Raw genomic sequence first — 19677 nt, forward strand, 5'->3', positions numbered from 1 at the left:
AAAACATCAGTCTGTGTGTATTCATCTATATGTTGTGTTTCACTTTATGATGGAGTTACTAAAATAAATTAACTTTTCAGTAATATTGATCTTTATCATATACTGTGCATGTCTTTGCCATGCTTCAAAATATATAAATTTCATGTGTTTAAGATGAATTAAACAAAAAAAAAAAGTCAGCAGTATAAACCTCAATAATCAAGTTTATAAGACAAGTGAAAACAGATGTGAAATAATTAAGATGGGGGAGATTTTTGGTCACAAAGGGACAAAAAACCTACATTCATATGCACAGGAGGCTGCATGAAATCATATTTACTAGATTTAAAAGCCACAAGAGAAGCAAAGATCAGGCATTTATGCATTCATTTATTTAACATTTGTAAACAAATCACAGTGAACAACTTGGAAAGAAACGATCATCTGATTCACAGATGTGTGAATGTTATTCTTTCAGAGTTTTCACATATAACCTCCCCTTCAAATGAGCTTCAGTTAATGCCTGTATTTTACAATACGTCTCCTAAACATGAATGTCTGAGGTTTAGTCAGGTCTGTGTCCACGCTGCTGTCTAAGATGACATAGAAAGATGGTGAAAGTCAGAGCGATTCCTCCCACAAACGCAGTACGAGCCACAGGAGGCACAAAGGCAAAGTTGACAGCCTGACAAGAAGCAAACAGGTTAAAAATCAAAACCCAGTGTCCTATAAACGAATAAAGGAAATCCATGAAGGAAAACAAAGTATCTCACCTGCATCGTTGACCAATACACCACTCCGGCCTGCAGCGACAGACAGATATTTAAGAGCTACAGCACATGACAGTCCAGTAAAGCTAAACATTAAATTTAAGACCTTGTAAGACGTCCAGAATTTCTGTCGCCAGTCTTCAAGTAGGTCGTCTCTGTTTTCTAAAAAGCTCAAACCTGAAAGACAGATCTGATAATTAAGATACTCATGTAATCACTGTTTGTCCAGTCCTTCAAAATCAACAAATTAGCCATAAAACAATATTAAAATATTTCATGACAAAGGGAATTAAGATTTCAGTTTAGTTATTAGTGTGTTTGTAAAATACAAAATATAAGCATGAAGTAATTACAACATGCTTAAGAAAGCAATACATAAAAACGTATAATATATTTAGATTTATAGGTTTGATGGCAATAAATTATGAAAAATGTTGCGGTGTCTTCTACTATTTTTAAATAAAATGTGTTACTGAGGCTTGACAACCCATAACTGTCCCTCTTTCATCCACTCTACAAACAATAAAGTGTCTTTAAATTGTCCTTTGATGATAGATAAATCTAAGGTTTCAAACTAAACTACCTTGGCTCTTTCTATGGGTGAACTTTAGATGATTAAACGTTTTCTTTCAGCCATTTCTTGACTTACAAGGATCAACACTCGTTTCACCTCATATAAATTACATGTTTTATTATCTTATCTTCCCCATTTTGAAGAGTGGACATTTAAATAAGCAAAGCAGCAATTGTATAAGAAAAACATTCTGTTACATTTAATTAACAGAAATTATTAGGTGTTCCAATAAGTGTGGCACCGACTTAGTGAAAAACTAATTTATAATGTGGGATTTTCACTCTGAATAATTTACTGAAATTAAAGGTTGGATTCTGTAAGTTATTCAGTGTGAAATTGTGCAGCAAAATTAAAAGATTTAGTAATTTTAAGGCTTTTTAATCGCATCAAACAGGGCAGTGAAGGAGCTGTAGATGACAAAATCAACATATGACCTTTTCAGATTGTTTTAGGGGTAAATATTGTATATTATGTTGCTAAATGAGCTGTCTGGACTTTATGTTGTTTAGTGGAAAACAATCTGACATCATCATCTGCATAGATTTAATAACTCTGCGTTCACTGAACTCCAGAGGTGGAAATGTATTTGTTTTTCAATTTTATTGTGCTATTAAATTAGAAAAGTCTGATACGGAGTGACAGAGTATGCTTAATTTGACTAAGAAAGAAAGAAAACACTCTTTGACCAGAGTTTGTTTCTGTGTCTCAGCCAAGACATCCAAGCCTACATTTGGCCTTTTTCTTTGCAGAGATATTCTACATTTCCAACCATTAGTGAGTCAGTAGCATCATTGTTCCACCAATACAAACATAGACCAACAAAAAGTAGGAAAGACGAATGTGAATACTCAGATATTTGTAATCTATATTTTTTTAAAATCCAACAAAAATGTTCTTGTGGTATTTTATCTAAAGTACACAGAATTGGATAGTTACACAATTACTCAAGTACATTTACATGAGTTACTTTTTTTTAATGTACTTTTAGGAATATTTTTACTTTGCTGTACTTTTTATTTTTACTTGAGTAGTGTTATTATTAATTATCACTACTTTTATTGAGTAAAACTTCTGGATTCTTTATGAAGAACAAACATGTTTTAACCCAAAATTCACCAGACAACGACACACACCTGCAGTTTTTGTTAAAGTTTTTGCATTGAAAGAAATTGATTTGGGAGAAAATGCCTGATTTTTTTGTTTTTTTGTTACTTATGTGAAATATTGTCATTTAGGTCCTTAAAACACAAAAATTTCCACTTAACTTATTATACTCAATATTTTTGACCCTCTGTCGATGCTATTTTTAAATGCTAAATGATTGACTCCTGAGTGATTTCTTGGATGGCCACTTTTTATTTTACTTGACTAAAAACATGTTGGAGTAGTTCTATTTTCACTATTGTACAGCTTTTGGGTACTCTGCCCACCTCTCAGACGCTTCGGATGAAGGTCAGAAATCGTTGCTTTGTAAAAGAAGCTGGATCGTTAACAACATGCTCACCAATATAAAAAGCGCTAATGGTAACCGGAGCAGCAACCAGCTGATCCAGCACCACCTTCCTCGTCACTGCGCTCAGCCCGCCGCCGGGCAGCATCCTCTCCAGCCCTCGCAGCCAGTGGTAGTTGAAGTTGGCGTGGAAACACAGACCCACAGTCGCCACTCGAGCCGTCTGATGCCAGTCGATCTCGGCGGGCCGCTCGGATGCAGGGGCGGGATTTCTAGCCAGGACTCTTTGCTGGATGAGGTCCGCCGAGGCAAACAGCGCCGTGTATCCCAGAACGTTGCTGATGTACGGGTGAGCCTGAAACGAGGCCCGGGCCCGGTTCATGGTGAAGCGTCTGACCAGAAGGAGCATGTTGGTCTTAAAAACATTTAAAGGACAGTGGCTTGGGAAAATATTAATTAATGCGGGTCATTTTAAACCTCTAAACCTCCAATGATACATGATTCTCATAGTAAATGTTAAAAAATTGAAATGTGTGGCATGTATTTTAATTAAGAAATGCATGCTACGCATTTATGGCACGTGTGGCATAATTACCTAAGTCTTATTTTAAAACATAGGACTTAGGCAATTATGCTATTTGGCTAACGATAAGTAAACTGCAGTGCAATCCATTCACTTCAGAAATTAATTAAAAAATTGGCCCAAATAATCCAATCAAGGACCCAATTACGATGAAACAAAAAACAACACGTAGTTTTGGTCTAGTTTCTAGCTCATATTTCTTGCTGAAAAGTTACTTGAACAAGTTAACAGAGAATATGAGCTGTATCACTGAGAATATTCAAACAATTAGAAATGCCGTCAGTTCACAAAGCTCCACCCCAAAGGTTCAGGGTAATATAATATCACCGCCTCACTTCCTGTTTTCAAAGAGAGGATTTCTACCAGAGTAATCTATCTTTATCTTAGCAGAAGTTATGAAAAAAAGAAAACATTAAAGCAGCGTCTGAAAACAACCCTAGTTTTATAAAAAAAAATATGAATCATAACAATCAAACACACCTCTGAGTTTGGCTCCTCTTTAAACCCCCAAAGCCACTGAGACGAACACAGTTCCCACTGGCTCTGCAGAACGTGGAAGAACCAAGAAAAGAGCATAAGTGACAGAAATGTTTCTGCCGGGTCAAAGGTTAGCCGTGGTTGTCACGAATGTGTGATAAAACGTTTTATCATGTGGGAAAGAAGCACATGTGTACAGCCTCACACTGTTTGAGTTTAGACATGACTTACCGCAGATTTTATTTTCTAAAACGTTGAAGTAGAGGCTCAGTAAACTCTGCAGCGTTCTGGTCAGAAGCACACATGTTGTTCCTATAAATAGACGCGCAGCAGTGGCAGCGGCGGCGGCGCCGGTGGCGGCTCCCTCTTCTGAGATGAAACACACACAGATTCACAAAACAGTCAGTTTATTAAAGAAAGAAATAAAAATGTTGGGGTTTTTTTGTTATGAAACTGGTGAAGACACTTTGCGAAGCAGGAGGATCTTGTTTATAATATTTTAACCCCATCAGGACTTTTCTGTTTTTATGTTTTGTGCAAAGTTGTCAGAAAATCAGAGTTACGTTGTACAACTTCATAGTGTTTGTTTGTGTAGTGGTTTACATGATCAACATGTAAATGCAAAACATCCACTGAGTTGTTTTCTTGTTTTGAATAATGAAACTACAGTGCTGAACCAGCAGGGAGGTAAAGAAATATTTCATTCATTATTTTGCTTCCAGACAAACTTTGTTCATCTTATATCAATAATGATAATAATTACCAGTAAAATTAGTAAGATGATTTCAATAACTTCTTAATTTCACAAAACTCCAGAAAACTAAACCCACTACAAGAACCTCAGATCCAGTTTAAAAACAAAACTGAATGGTCCTAGATATCAAAACAGCAGTGAAATAGGCGTTTCTGATTTTTGATTATTTGTTGTATCAGTGAGTTGGACAAACCACAAGGTCTGACTGACAAATCAAAAATAAAGGTTAAAAGGTTAAACATCAATTTAAAAAGTCTGTTTCTTTAAAAAAAAAAAAAAGCTTCTTTTAGAAAAATAATGAATACGGAAAGATTGAAATATTCAATTTTGCTTGTACTTATTGAGACTTGGAAAATATTAAATTCCACACTTTTCCAGCCTTTCAGACTAAGAAAGAAACTTGAAAGTTGATTTTTCCCCCCCCCTCCGTTTCATGGATATTGACAGAATTACAGCTTGTGAGAAAATATCTGAAAATTTAAAAGGAAAAAATAAACAGAGATGGATTAAATGTTTTTGCAATAAAAAAAATACTTACAAAAATAAAAACAACAAAAAAAAAACCTTCATTAAAAAACCCAGGATGATTCACAATATTGTGTGTTTTTTTTTAAATGGAACCTCACATTGGTAATTTAAAAAATAAAACTGAATTGATAGTAAATGAAGATAAACTGTTATATTTAGCGTTTCCTTTGTGATTAAACAGACACCCACCTGCTGCCATAGATATGTAAAAACCTGCACTCGGAAGGCGTATTGAAATGAAAAGGTCAATTAAAGCGAGTAGCAACCATCTGATCTCTTCCACCTGAGAATGTGATAATAAGGGGTCAGAGTTCAAACCGACCAATTAAAGCCTCGTTAGCAGCCGTAATAACACAAATACAGTAAAAATGTCATGATCAGAATGATGTTGGGAGAAAATGTTTGACGCTCTTCAACCTTTTAGTTAAAGTCATGAGTTTTCTGAACGTCATTTTGCTGACAAATCGTTTTTTTGTTGACTTATGTAAATAAAGTCACTTAATACATTTTAATGAAAAGAACAAAGTCCAAAACTATTTGCTTCCTCCAGACATGCGACCGTCCTTCTCTGTGAGTCTTGAGCCCGGTCTGGAGCGAGGCGTCCCCTGGGGTCGTGACCTCTTCACCTTTGTGACTTCAGCAGCAGGTCACATGATGCGGACTCTTCAAAAGCCCCGGAAGAGCCGTCCATCCAAGCGGCAGGTCAACCACCGGCGGTTCCTGCACAACATGATCCAGAGGTGAGTCAATGCACTAAACGAACAAATTCAGTTTTAGCTGGTTTTGATTTTTTTTTCAATGAACAATTTCTTTAAATTTCCACAAAATAATGACATTAAAAGTACAAGTAGCATTTTTCGATTTGTTTTTTGTAATTAGGTTGGAAACTTTGTGCTTTATTTTTAGATAGTTTTCCACAAATATTCCCATCCTGGAGAAGAAAAGGTGTCCATGCTCATTTTGCAAAAGTTTTGCTTTTCCTTTGTTTTTAAATCCTCAAAATATAAATTAAATAACGGTCCTCTTTGGATTGGAAAAGTTGCTAATTCCTGTGCCAAGCTCGTATTATTAGAGGTTGCTGCAAAATTTTGACTCAAAGACACGTAAGCAACCAAAGCAGAGGTTCTGATCTGCTTTTATTTTATGAATACTTTATTTTGGATTTTACAATTATTAACTGACAAGACAAAATCAGCTCAGGATCCAGAACAATCAAAAGTAATTAGACAAACCTAAAATAAAAAGACATTTACACTGATGTAACACAACAAGAAAACAACAAACAGGGTGGAGGCTGATCTGCTTTTTTAAAGGGGCAGTATTATGTGCTTTCAATAATAAAATGCTGTTTATATCTAGCATTACTTAAAAGAAATGTAATTTAACGTCTTGAAATTGGGCCTCTGTCTCAAACTCTTTCCGAGACGTCGTCATAATAACAATGTTCCTCTATTAATCCTTAAACAACGTTTTTACCAGCGTTACACTGAGAAGTAGCTGCTACAATGAGCTCAGCTGATGTGCAGTTCCTAAAGGTGTTTGCTAATTGCTGGCGGCTAGTCTGAAGGAGCTGAGTGGGGGAATTGAAGGGGAAGGGAGGTTCTGTGAGGCTGTAGCTCGGACACTTGGAAACTGCAGCTCCAGAATGAGGAGGTATGCTTTAAGGTGGGGCTAGGTCCAACCAGGTGTTTTGCACAGCCGAATGGTTGCCGTGGAGATTCAAGGATTTCTCAAACAAGCATGAAAGAATCAAAGCACCACTCCTTGATGAGGGTATACCATTACAACAGGATGTAAAGCTCAAAAAGTTAATTTTACATCATATTGCCCCTTTAAGATCTGCATGGTAAAAAGAAAATTATTTTGTTCTCTGATAGTTATTTGTCTCTCAACAGGAAATTTGCAGATATAGAAGCAGCGAACCATCGTCTGGCGTCGGCCCTTTACGTTAAGGACATACAGGAGGCTCAGGAGCCGCAGGGCTCCACGTCCCAGAGCGATTCTCTGCAGGATCCTGATCAGAACGGAGGTCAAACAGATGCAAAGGGCATCTCAAGGTCGAGGAGTGACGCTTCTGACGCCAGGGAACCAAAGGAGCTGGATGATAAACAAAAAAAATCCACCAGCAGCCAAAACAAAATGAGACAAACCAATGAAAAAAGAAGAAACAAAGCTGCTGAGTTCTCAAAGGTTGTTCAGGAGGCAGAGCTCCTTCAGTCTGAACATCCCAATTACCAAAACCAAATGAATCCAATGAACAACACCCCTGAAAACAAACACCCAAATTTTATTGTTCTCACCCAAAACGAGGACGATTCTCCTCCTTTCTCCCCAGAGCTTTCTCCGCTGTCTCTTGACTCTTGTGATTTCTCAGCTCAGTTGTTGACGGATCTCTCAACCAACACAGAACAAGAAACCATCCGTGACATAACCGAGCTCTTCACGGACTCAGTGGGTCACATGGATGTAGAGTCCTACTTTGAAACCATCTGTCCACGCCGGGTGGAAGACATTATTCTGTCTGGCAACTTTACAGGGTTGGAGGAGAACATGCAGCCCGATGAAGTGGAGCCCGAATGCAGCTTTGGCTTCAGCTGTGAAGAAGATCGAGGAGGAACCGCCCATTACGTCCGGCGTAACCCGGGAAACTCCCGTCAACTGAGACAAAGTGAATACAAAGCGAGTACCTCCATCTACAGCGTCGCTGAGCTGCAGACTCACCCGGAGGGGAGCTGCTGCATCCTGGGAAACGACCTGAACGTCGCACCGTTTGAAGGCGTGGCTCAGTCTTTCCCCGTTCCTCCTCCTCAGCAGGAGCGACGCTCCGTACCGACGCCTCCTCATGAGGACGACTGGCTGTTTCCTGACATCCTGAAGGACAGGCAGCTCCCTTACTGCTGAATTCACACGTTTACGGAGTTTCATTATGCTGACGTACATATTTAAACGTGAACATTTCTGCATGTTTTTAAACTTTTTACTGATTCTACAAAAAGCTCAAGTGCTTCAAAGAAAACAACCCAACCAGTTTAAAGTTTTTTTTTTGTGTCTGGAAAATGAGCCGTTTCAAAAACTTCTTGAGTCACAATCGGTGGGCACTGTACCGTTACCTAGCAACCCCACACTGGAAATACTTCAGGTAATCCAACTGAATTTTTTTTTATTTGTTACAAGTAATCAAATTAAGCTTATCCAAGTAGATATATTAAGTTCAGTAAGTTGTATTATAATAAATAGTAAGCAAATTAAGGTTGACATATTTATGTATCAGAGGTGTCTCGTTTTCTTTTTGGGGCGTATCAAAAATCTGAATTTTCTTAAAGGGCCGGTTGTGCCAGAATATATTGATAAAACCCATTAAATTGTTAACATGTCAATAAATAGGTGTTTGCATCAGCATTCAATAAGTATTTCTTAAAATTAAAGAATATGGACCATCTTTTCACACCAATCAGTCCATTCAGGATTTTGTGATTGTGTTTTTTTTTAGCAATCAAAATCACATATTTTGTGGTGCCAGTTCAGAAATATTTGTAAGGAATTTTTATATTCGCGCTAATGTCTGATGTTAAAAGTGACTTTCATGGTCTATGACTTGACGTCAACTGAGGCAGCAGTCACTTAAAACCAATGTTTTTGGCCAATTATGAGGAAAATTTGCAGTAAAAAGTGTTGATTTTGTGTTCATTTTACAGGTTTGTGAAAAACTGGAGGGAGTAACTGATGTAATTAGGATTTTAAAGGGCCACATAAAAAGCTACGGCGGGCCAGAATTGGCCCCCGGGCCTTGAGTTTGACATGCATTACATTAACAAGTGTTATTTAAGTTGGAGTTCTATTCTTTTGAAAGCTCAGCTGGTTTTATCGCTGTATGCTCTGCACAATGGCTGCTGGAAAAAACAAGTGTTTTCTTGTTGATGTACCATTCAGAAAACACTTGTTGCTTTCTTGTTGGTTGTGGAGGAGGCTCTACTTCTGCTTTTCAAAGATGTACAGTAGTGTAATTGTGTATTTATTTGCATCCATTTTTACATGTGAGTGTAACTGTTGAGTTGGGGGCGTGGCCAAAAGCACCTTTTTGGATTTAAAGTGACAAGCCGCCCTAAAACACCTCAGCCTGAAAGGAACTCGTATTGACCAGAGTAAAATCTTATTATCTAAACATTTTTTTGCAAAAAATGTTGACATGTTTTGTAGGCATAGCCTGTTAAGGTCACCTTTAAGTTGCTTTATAACTAAACAATATGTTGGAGACCATAAAACCTGGATTACATGAATAAGTTAAGATGTTTTTATTCTTTTTTTTCTAATCAACAGGATAAGAAGTGCTTTGTAAAAGTGTTCAATTTGTCATATTAGAACTACAAATGTGTTTTCATGAGACATTATAGATGCGTTGTGTGCAACGTAGCTCCAGCTCAGGTAGTTTAGATGGGAACAAAATGTGAACATGCCACAGATTTTCAGTGTCCTCAATTAGATTTGGTTCTGAACTTTGACTAGACCATGCAAACACATGAATATGCTTTGATGAAAATTTCTCCAGTGCATCTCTGAGCTGCACATAAATGCACGCCACACTTTTCAGATTTTTATTTGCTCTTTCTTGTCATTTCACTGTGAAATGCCATGAATGGTTTTGTACCAGGCTTATTAGTCATTCTTTTGCAAGAGAACTTTAGTTTTCTGTGAGTATTTTGAGAAACGTTTCATTGTTTTGAAGGATATATAATTAGTTTACTCAGTGGGTTGTATTATGTTACATTGTTCTCTCTGCATGCTTTGGACCTTTTTAGCTTCTGACAATTAAAAGTAAAACGAATAAAGACAATGTAAGAGATTTGTTTCTACTTTTCCACAAACTCTAAATATATTATTTAGTCTACGTTGGGCATTTCTTAACGGTGTGTGGCTGTAAAACCTAAACAGTGACAACTCTTAATTAGTTGATATTTGTATAATTTGCCTTAATAAACAGCTAAAATGTCAGCATATGACTAATAAAATCAGGCTCACATCACTGTCTTAATGTGAAATGGAAGCCAACAAAAAGATGCAGATTTAAAACTTTTTATCTTAGACTTACAGTAAAGATTTTAGAAAAAAAAACAAAACAACAGAAAAAGTAATTGATTATTATTTTTTAAATTATGACTATTTATTAAGGGAAAAGTGAAATCCAAACCAATTAGACCCAATGTGAATTTTTTGGGCCTCATAAACCTGATAATATATGGTTGTGTCTTCCTTGGCAGCAACAACTGAGATAACTGCCTCCATTCAAGGGGATGCCACAATACTTCAATGGGAAATAACTCCAGACTTTGACTACACCACTTCAAAGCAGCTGGCTTGCTTATTTTAGTTGTTCAGAGAGGAATTACTGGTGAGCATCAGATCATTTTCTTGCGCTTCAGATAAAAAAAACTGATGCCAAAACATTTTCCAGAGACAAATTAAAGTTTCCATTACGGTAATTACAGGAAGTTGTCCTGAAGAGCAAAGCGCCTCACCACCATGTTTGACTGTCAGCAGAACATTTTTCTAAACAGATGAATGATTAAGATGTGTTTTTTTTTTCACATTGTTAAATCATGAAAATTAACGCTTGGTGATGTAAAACAGATCTGCAGTGCTTTAGATGTTCTGGGTACGTTAGTGAACTCCTGGATGAAACATCATTAATGCACTTTTGGAGTAATTTTGGTCGGTCAACCACTTCTGGGAAGGTTTTCTCTTGAGGGTAATGTTTATTTCATTGATCCTAAAGCCTTAAAATTGTTTATGGAACAAATTCCAGACTGATCACATTTGTTTCTTACTTGTTTTTATATTTCTTTATATTGAGACCTTTACCTTACTTCATGCTGTAAGACAGGTTCTAATTGAATTCCTGTTTGCAGAGTGGCAGCAGGAAAGCCCTGGGTTCGACTCCTTCTTTCTCCCAGGAGTTTGGATGTTCACACACATGCACACGCGCACACACACACACAAAGACCAAAAACAATCACATATAATAAAGTTAACCCCAGTCAGATGTTTAATAATTACAATATCATTAACAAAAAAAAGGCTAAAACAATAAAAACATATTTTCAAAATGCTTCAAGTTCCACAGTAGCCATAAACAAACACTCAGGAAAAAATAAAATCAAAAATCAAAAACACCTCAGAAGAGCTCCGGCCTCATTTCTTGCTACATGTGACCAGGACTGCATCACTGTGACGCGTGATCTCAGCATGTTTGGCTTCATGCCTGATTTTTATCCCAACTGGTGGTGTGTAAAGTGCAACTTTTACACAAAAACAACAGCTTGCATATTACTAAAGTAAAGACCTACACTTTTAGAAAAGAGAAATTAAAGTTGCTGTGACACATTTTATTTCCACTTTACCTGTTGCTGGGAAACGGGGGGGGAAAATATGGACGCACATGCAGCTGCTGAATTAATGTAAACAGACGGAAAATAAACTACTGCAGAGGCCTTGAGATTTCTCAGTGGTAAACATTTTTCATTAAAACTGACAAAGAATAAACATTCAAAGCAACACAATCTTTAGTTTTCATTGGTTCCAGTTGAGTTAAGCAGAAAATAAATACTTTATTTTATTGTTCTAATAATTAGGAGGACTCTTTCCAAACTGGACAAGAAACCCATTTGATTCGCAACCTGGAAGTAAGTCTACAAGTTTAGTTTTTGACCAGATTTAGTGGATGTCGAGTTTTAAATGGCAAATTTCAGCCTGCGGTTTTTTTTCTAGATATTGATTTACAGCTGAGTTAAAGGCGAATGGATTTATGTTTTTATTTTATGCTGCTACCTTCTGGGACACAGGTCAATTTGCCCCTTCACCATTCCACATGCTTTTCCATTTTTGGATCGAGAAATCGGTATCAAATTAAAAGGAAGTACTTTTTTAATCATATGTAACAGCTAAATGTTTTTTCTCCACATAATTCATGAAAACCTAACTACTGAGATAAATAGACTGATGGTTATGTTCAGATGCTTTCTGGCATTTTTTAGCACTCTGTGTTATTGTGCTATGGTTATTTTTTAGTGATTTCTTGACTTTCTCTTTGTCGTCACGCTTGCATATGACTCAACAAGTGGGATATAGCTGGAAGCTTTCACAAAAATATTTAATTATAATACAACTGCAATGATCCTGCACCTTTTTATGAAGTTTTAACAGGAGTTTAAGATCATCCAGCTGGTCAAATATATGATCTACATGGTCTGCATAAATGAATGATGTGCGAAATATAAATATTGCATCCAAGCATTTTGTTGCGATGGCGATATTCTAAAGGTTTTATTCTTTCCTTTTCATATAGATCCAGGTTAGTTTTAATAACTTGTGGTTTTTTAATTAGCACCAAGTTAATTTGATATAAATCTAAGTTTAATGATATACAATATTTAAGTGTGACAAAAAGCAAAAATAAGAAGAAATCTGCAAGGCAACAGACTGTAGGAAAGTATTAAACATCAATAGATGAGGAACAAAATGAGGGGGCGAATTGACCCAGATCTCGTTATTTACCATGAAAATGTAAATATGCTTAAAGGGGAAAATGCCATCTAGCTTTTACAGGCTGAACCGGTTTCTATCAGGCAAACAAGTGCAAAAAAACCCACATTTAGTAAAAACAAATACATGGAAACAATCTGAAGAGACGCGTGTTTCAAACCAGGTTTCACAGCAGACTGTGTTCGGTTTGACCCACACAGATAATCTTGATCTCCGTAGATAAAGTAAAAAAAAACAGCTTAATGAAAATTCATCTGTCAGTGCCACCGTCGTCGTTTTCTCTCAACCTAACACTACAAGCATATGAAAAGTCTACGGTCGTCCCAACCCACCCCGCCCTCCCTCTGCTTTGTTCTACTGCTACTCTATGTTTACTACAAAATGAAGTCCCTTTTCTCATCCATACGCCCGCCGTTTGGTTAAACACAAAAGATTTGTTTACACAGCTCGTCATCAGTGCAGTCAAATCAGACGTACAACAAAAAAATAAAAAGAAGCAGCGTCTGTATCAGCGTAAGAGAAGAAAGCTGATGTGCCGCTTCGGATAAATAAAAAGAAGAAATAACAGGATTCTCCACAGGGATTTTCTGGCTCTTTTTCATTTTTTTTCCCTCTTTCAACAGCAGTGATAAATCTCCCATGCACATCCTGCAGGCGCAGAAATAACCAGACTCACACAAGACTGAGCCCCAAGCAGCATAAATTCACGTTGGATTTAAATTATAGAAGTAATATGTTAAGACTTAAGTTAAAGAAACTACCCCGGACCTCCGCCACATCCAACAACAAACACTTTCTAATCTAAGAAGAATCCCAAAGTCATGCCTGATGACAGGAAAACTGATGCGTCCCACCATCTCACAGATTATTTAGACAAATATTGCTCTTGTTATAATTTAAACGTGGTTTATCTCGTTCTTATTGGCTATTTTGCGTCGTGCTAGATTGTCATTTTCAGCCTGAGCAGAACTTCAAGTCAGATCCATACAGTCAAACCCCACATGGCTTGGAAACATCTACTTATGGAAAAGACGTGAACGCGTCAATTAAGTCTGCTCTCTGTGTCCTGAAACCGTCATGAAATTAGCAGATAATAACTTATTTTCCATTTAAAATCAGGAGGTTTTCGGTTTCATGGTTAGAAGTCGCTCCTCTGTGTTATCTTACATAAAAAAAAAAAATCTATTTTTACTGAATTAGCTGAGAAAGAAGAAGCATCGGCACGTAGTTATAGCACCACTTACACCCATCCTGTATGACTTTGATTTAAAACCAGAGCTGTTATGTGCGTGTAGCTCCTCCACCCCTGAGTGTTCGAGGCTGCGTCTGAGTCACTGCGAGCGTCACTCCGTGTTGTTGACGCTGTACGGTGGAGGCGGGTCCAGGCTTTGCTCCGAGGACGGAGTCAGGCTCTGTGGGAGTCCGGAGGTCGGGGTGGGGGAGGCGGGGAGCTCCTCCGAGTCGGAGTTCTCCAGCGAGAGGTCGTCCACCAGCGCTCTGCGCCCTCGCATGGACAGTGGCAAAGGAGCACGCCTGGAAGACAAGGGAGACGCTCACAACAAGCCCTGCATTTAGCCAGCTGAAATAATAAAAAAATAATTATCAGTTACATAATAATCAGAGCTGAGAAGAAGGCCTTTCTGAACTAGTAGCTACTTTTCTTTGGACTTTGGCTGTTTTTTATTTTTATGTGTTTTTTTTATCATTTCAGATACATGTTTGTTTGTTAAAGTGCTGACCTGAGCAATGAAGTAATCCTTAGGACATAAAACCCCCCAATAAATTTAAGGTAAGAGCTGCATCTGCACAAACATACAGAACAACTAGACAGAGAATGACTTTAAATTAAGCCTGAAATTATTAGATTAATCATGATGGATCAGCTATTTTAGTGATTGAATAATTCTTAACTCGAGTATATGAACTCAAAAAAAGACAATTTGCTGAAAGAACAACTCACTCAGAGAAGAAATTAAGCCAAAAATGCACAAAAATGTGTAAATTTTATTTTTAAGATAAAAAAACCTTTTTGTCTGTGAAGATGTTCTACGCAGTTCTCCTCCTAGTTTTAGTTTCTCCTGGCTCAAATCCGGTAAAAAGAAAAATCTCCTTTTAATCCATATTTGTTATCCAATAATTAATCAAGCAGTTACTCTAAAAAGTAATCCAGATAATTTTTTAGAGTAGAGATTGACAAGTCAAGGAGAAAGGGCTGAATTGTTGATGTTAAAAGTTTTAATGATGAAGCCTTCACTAAAGGAATGTTGTGTTGTTGATTGAAAGAATTGAATTATTTGTTTTTCTCATGTTGTTTAAAATAAACTTAAATGGTTAAATGAAAAATCTGTAAAGGGGCCAACTTTTTTGTATCCAATTAAGAAATAATTGATCAATAATTGATTGATTCCAGCCCAAATATTTTTTCAAGTTTGACTTTTCGTTTTCTGTCTCTCATTTGTTCATTCTACTTTTAAGCACACATTGAATATAATTAGAAGAAATCAGCCAAAGTTCAAGGAAAATGACAGATTTAACAGGTGTGAATATTTTTGCAATGCGCTGCAAACAAACAGTTGATGAGGCGGACGCAGGCGAAGCAGTGTGTTGGATTTCAAGACGTCTTTGCCCGTCTGAAGACATGAATCTGCCTAAATCCAACACACTGCCCCTTTGAGGCCTTCAGATGTCGGCACAGAGACAAACACACAGATTCTCAAAACGTACCACACACATTGACCTAGTTCTCTGCTCTCCAGTCGGGGACGCTGAGCGTTGGGACGCAGACAGATGGGTAATGTGTCAGTGTTAGGTGGACGCAAATGGATGCAACAAAAGAATAAAGCAAAACAAATCATATGGAGTTAACAGGGTGTTAAAGAAAGAAAAAAACAAAAACACAACAACAAAAAATGATGGTCAGGTTAGGGGTAAACAAAAGTTGGATGATGCTGCTCACCTGAGCTGGGTGCGGAGCGAGGAGATCTCCCGCGTCATCGTCTGGCTGCTGTCGGTGAGCTCCTCCAGCTCCCTCTGCAGCTTCCTCTTCTGAGCGTTGGAGCGGGAGTTTTCCTCCTCCACCTCCTCCAGCTGCCGCTTCAGCTGCTTCAGGCGAACCATCGACTTATCCATCTGCAGCAGAAGGTCGGGTTCAGAGGTTGAGGTGAAAATGAGACGAGAAATTTCATTTTATTTTTCTTCCCCAGAAGCAGGAGATTAGTCTGGGAAGGACAGGACTGATTGGGATCAGAAATCTGATTAAACCTGGCGGATTACAGCCTGATGATGTTTTGGGAGGAGAGTGTGTGTTTCTGCCGTGGGTGAGAGATTTAGCTTCCAGTGGGAGGACAGAAGTCTCACTCCACAAAGACCAAACAGATGCCAGGACGGAATTAGGATTAGCTTGGACTGAGACGGATAAGTCGTCTCTATTTGGGGAGGATTTTTCTCTCTTTGTTCATCAGTGTGCTGAGGCGACCTCCTCATCTGAAGCTCTGCGTCTCTCTAACTGCTCACCTGCTCTCTGTACTGGTCTGCGTGTCTCCTCTCGTCATCTGCTTGCATCATCGCCTCCTTCAGCTTCTTCTCCGTCTTCCGCATCAGTTTGTTGGCAATGGCTCTCTCCCTGTGGGATTTGGAAATGTTGTGAATAATTTAATTAATTTAAGATTATGCACAACTGTCGTGATAAAGTCCTGCCTTCTAAAGCTGGACAAAACCTGAAAGTTGCTCGTTTGGTGCATTTTATTATGTATCATTAGATTATGTTTTCATTGACAGAAAATTTAAAAGTCTAGCTAAGAAATGTTTAATCCATCCTTTATTGCATTTTGGGGAAAAATATTGTTTGGAATTATTCTTTTAAAGGTGATCTATTATCCTACTATCTAGGTTAGTATCTAGACCTAGAATAGGTCTCTGGGCTTAAAAAAAAAAACATGGTTTAACACAAAACTTTAATACTTATATTTCAGGTCAGTTCTTTCAGAATGAGCTGTTTTCTTGTCACTTTAAATTCAAATAAGCTGCTGCTGGCCACGCCCCTCAACTCAACGGTTACACTCCTACATGAAAATGGCTGCATACAGACGGAAAATTATACCACCGTACATCTTTGAAAAGCAGAAGTAGAGCCTCCTGCACAACCAACAAGAATGCAGCAAGTGGTTTCTGGATGGTAAGTCAGCAGCAAAACACTTGTTTTTTTCCCCCAGCAGCCATTGTGCAGCACATTCAGCGATAAAACCACCTGCAGCAGCTCCGCTTTGGTTGCAAAGTAATGGGCTATATAAGGGGCAGGTCATGCTGATTTGTGACGGTTTGGAAACGGCTAATTTTCAGATACCAAAAATCATGAACACATTGCCAAAAAATGGTCAGGTGTTTTTTTTTAAGAGTACTTGGTTTGTTTTTAGAAGCAGTTGATACCAAAATGGAAGCATAAAAATGTTTAAAACGTGAGTTTTGTAGAAGAGGTCCGCTTTAAAAAATTATCCGTGGAACAATAATTGTTAAATCCTTTTGGGCATAGGATGGTACTTAGACTCCTACTAACGTTTAGTTGTTGAAGCCAGTGAAATCCCTCCCATCTCTACCACAGCAGTTTGTAGAAACATAATACTATTATTATTATTTTTAAAATATGATGTTATGTTTCCCCTCTCTTAGTGAGACCCGTTTCAAAAACCGGAAGTGACTGAAGCCTGATTAGAAAACGACCTTAGACCTCTTCACTGCAAAAACACAAAATCTTAACAACTATTTTTGTCTAATTTCTAGTAAAAATATCTGAGTACACTTGAAATATGACAAAACTAACTTACAAGTGAGATTTCAGTAAGATATAGGAGCTTGTTTTAAATCACTAATTCCATTAAGTTCAACTTGCAGATTTCGTTACTTAAAACATGAGAAAAATGTTAAAAACAAATTCTGCCAGTGGAACTAGTACTTTTTAAAATCAATATTAAGGAACTATCGTCTTAAACTATTTCAAGCCAGTAATTATTCCATTTGTGATTTTATATAAATGTGTTCTAACATGGGAAAATTTCCCCCTCTTTTTTCAGGTATATATTTCCACAGTTATTTAAAGTAACAACATTAAAATGCATTTCCCTCTTTTTATTTACCCAGTTAAATTCACTATTCCAGTTAAATATGTGTTTAACTATATTAAACACATATTTATTCCTGCAAAATATGTGTTTGTTTTCCTCACTGTCTCTCTTGTTCCAGCTGCTCCTCCATGGTCTCAATCTTAGCCTCCAGGGCGGCGACGCTGAGCTTGTGCTTGCCCCTCACTGCTCCCTCCAGCTCCTCCAGTCGGGACCTCAGCTCCTTGTTCTGCTTCTCAAGCTGCTCTCGGGACGACTCGGCCTTCTGGGCCAGAGTCCTCTCCCCCTGCAGCTGCACAGTCAGCGTCTCCACCTGCAGCCGGAGCAGAGCGGCCATTAGGGCGAGTTTAAAGACGCTGCTAGAGAGATTTACGAATCCGAGCTCGTTCATCACACCTGCAGAGCCGTCTTCCTTTGCCTTTCCATCAGCAGTTCAGCGTTCGCCTGTTCCTCCTCCAGATCCTCCTCCAGTTGGGAGACTCGGACCTCTAACCTCCTCTTTTCGTCAAACAGAACGTTCCTGAAAGAACAGGAAATCTCAGGACAAAGCAGAACCGAATGGACAGGACGTAAAAAATGTGAACTACTAACTTTCCAGAGCTGCTGGAGACCATCTCCTCTGACATCTCATCTCTCTCCTGCTGCGCCTGCCTCCTCTGTCTGTCCGATACAGCCAGCTCCTGCACAAACACCAGGATGCAAACATGAAATCCAAACATCAGGACTTAAGTTTCCCCACAGTGAAATAAAAGCGCTTCTCAAGGTAAGATTTAAAACTTTTGCACCATCCCACTTTGGAGATGAAAACAATATTTTATCGTTTATTACTGTTAACAATAACGTCTTGTGATAGTATTCCACACTGTACAGCAGGGACAAGGTCAAATAAAATATAACTAAACTTTATGTTTTGAAATGTCTCTCACACACCTGACTGGTTTGTGAAGAAAACACTAATTTAACCAAAAAAATCCCCCAATTTCAATAACATTGCTTTTTGTCTGAAATATAAGCCAACCTTTATTTCAACTATACAGATCAATCAGCCATTGATCCATTAGGAATAATAAATATTCATTGCACTGAAACAATCCAAACTAATCCTGTTAAGGTAAATGATCTTCCTGTTCAAATAAATTGAAGAAAGTATCAAAAGACAAATATTTTTGTTAAGTTTTCTAGCATTTAGTAAATATATATTATTTTGATAATTTTAACTGACCTAAAATAAAAAAAATATTTTCCTGATTTAACTTCAGACATGGAGTAAAAAATGTGTCTGTCTTTTTATTAGTTCTATGAAAATATTTGGTTTCAACTGTAACTAATGTTTTCCAAATTTAGGCTTTTCAGTCAAATGTTTTATTGCACTTTATTACAAAATTCTTCATTTTGAGTATGAGGCACTTTCAAAGACTTTACTCACAAATCAAGCATTTTCCAAATCTTGAAAACGCCTGACAGAAATTTAAATGTTTTCAAAGATTTCAAGTGAACATATGAACCTGGAAACAGAGAATATAGACTTCAAGATTTAGCATTCTGCATAAATTTAGAGTCATGCCTCACTTTGCTTGCATACAGCCAGATGTTTGTGAAACCTTTCGAAATTGTGTTGCTTATTTGTTTTCTAAAGGCTTCCTGACGTTCTCACAGATTTTTTTGTTTTGCTGTCTGTCTCAAAGCTCTTTAAAAAGCTAAAGAATCGTCTGTGACATCCATATTTTATTCTCTGAAACAAATCAACGTACCTCTGTGAGATGCAGCACTTCTGCTTCCAGTGTTTGTATTTTCTTCTCGCCATCTTTCGACTGTGCAATCACTTCATCTTTGGATAACTTGGTCTCATCTAGCTCGCGAAGAAGCTCCTTCATTTGCCCCTGAGTTGAATAAAAATGCTGATTTAGACTCA

The 19677-nt window shown here is 37.7% G+C and overlaps 3 protein-coding genes across 11 annotated transcripts in view; 1 reads left to right on the top strand and 2 right to left on the bottom strand.

Moving 5' to 3' along the window:
* Window positions 1-336: 336 nt before the first annotated feature.
* On the bottom strand, window positions 337-5427 carry si:ch211-120k19.1 (uncharacterized protein LOC563199 homolog). The gene is made up of 7 exons (XM_044115960.1): window positions 5305-5427; window positions 4065-4202; window positions 3837-3899; window positions 2828-3165; window positions 856-926; window positions 753-782; window positions 337-664 (listed from the first exon to the last, which is right to left on the bottom strand). Exons 4-7 carry the CDS (start codon window positions 3153-3155, stop codon window positions 545-547), a joined length of 549 nt encoding a protein of 182 aa, XP_043971895.1. The 5' UTR covers window positions 3156-3165; window positions 3837-3899; window positions 4065-4202; window positions 5305-5427; the 3' UTR covers window positions 337-544.
* Window positions 5428-5637: 210 nt separating this feature from the next.
* LOC122830559 lies at window positions 5638-10654 on the top strand. 3 transcript variants are annotated; one of them, XR_006370554.1, is made up of 4 exons: window positions 5638-5855; window positions 7011-8254; window positions 10371-10501; window positions 10599-10654. XR_006370554.1 is itself a non-coding variant. In XM_044115962.1 (2 exons), the coding sequence occupies exons 1-2, from the start codon at window positions 5668-5670 to the stop codon at window positions 8014-8016; spliced, it is 1194 nt and encodes a 397-aa protein (XP_043971897.1). In that variant the 5' UTR covers window positions 5638-5667; the 3' UTR covers window positions 8017-8372. The 3 variants fall into 3 exon arrangements, 1 of the variants encoding a protein (XP_043971897.1); XR_006370553.1 differs by having other exon boundaries at window positions 10371-10635; XM_044115962.1 differs by lacking the exons at window positions 10371-10501; window positions 10599-10654 and having other exon boundaries at window positions 7011-8372.
* A 478-nt stretch (window positions 10655-11132) lies between these two features.
* myh14 (myosin, heavy chain 14, non-muscle) overlaps window positions 11133-19677 on the bottom strand; it is a 38120-nt gene continuing 29575 nt past the window's right edge. For 5 of the 7 annotated variants that reach the window (XM_044115963.1, XM_044115967.1, XM_044115965.1 and 2 more), the window contains 7 exons: window positions 19517-19645; window positions 18357-18445; window positions 18162-18285; window positions 17870-18078; window positions 16165-16273; window positions 15608-15780; window positions 11133-14184 (listed from right to left, as the gene is read on the bottom strand). In XM_044115963.1, the coding sequence (XP_043971898.1) occupies window positions 13995-14184; window positions 15608-15780; window positions 16165-16273; window positions 17870-18078; window positions 18162-18285; window positions 18357-18445; window positions 19517-19645 (1023 nt within the window). In that variant the 3' untranslated portion in view covers window positions 11133-13994. Of the gene's footprint in view, window positions 14185-15375; window positions 15417-15603; window positions 15781-16164; window positions 16274-17869; window positions 18079-18161; window positions 18286-18356; window positions 18446-19516; window positions 19646-19677 lie in introns of those variants that run through there. The other 2 variants (XM_044115968.1, XM_044115969.1) reach the window with 2 other exon arrangements.

Source organism: Gambusia affinis, linkage group LG05 (genome assembly GCF_019740435.1).
Source record: "Gambusia affinis linkage group LG05, SWU_Gaff_1.0, whole genome shotgun sequence".
NCBI lineage: Eukaryota > Metazoa > Chordata > Actinopteri > Cyprinodontiformes > Poeciliidae > Gambusia > Gambusia affinis.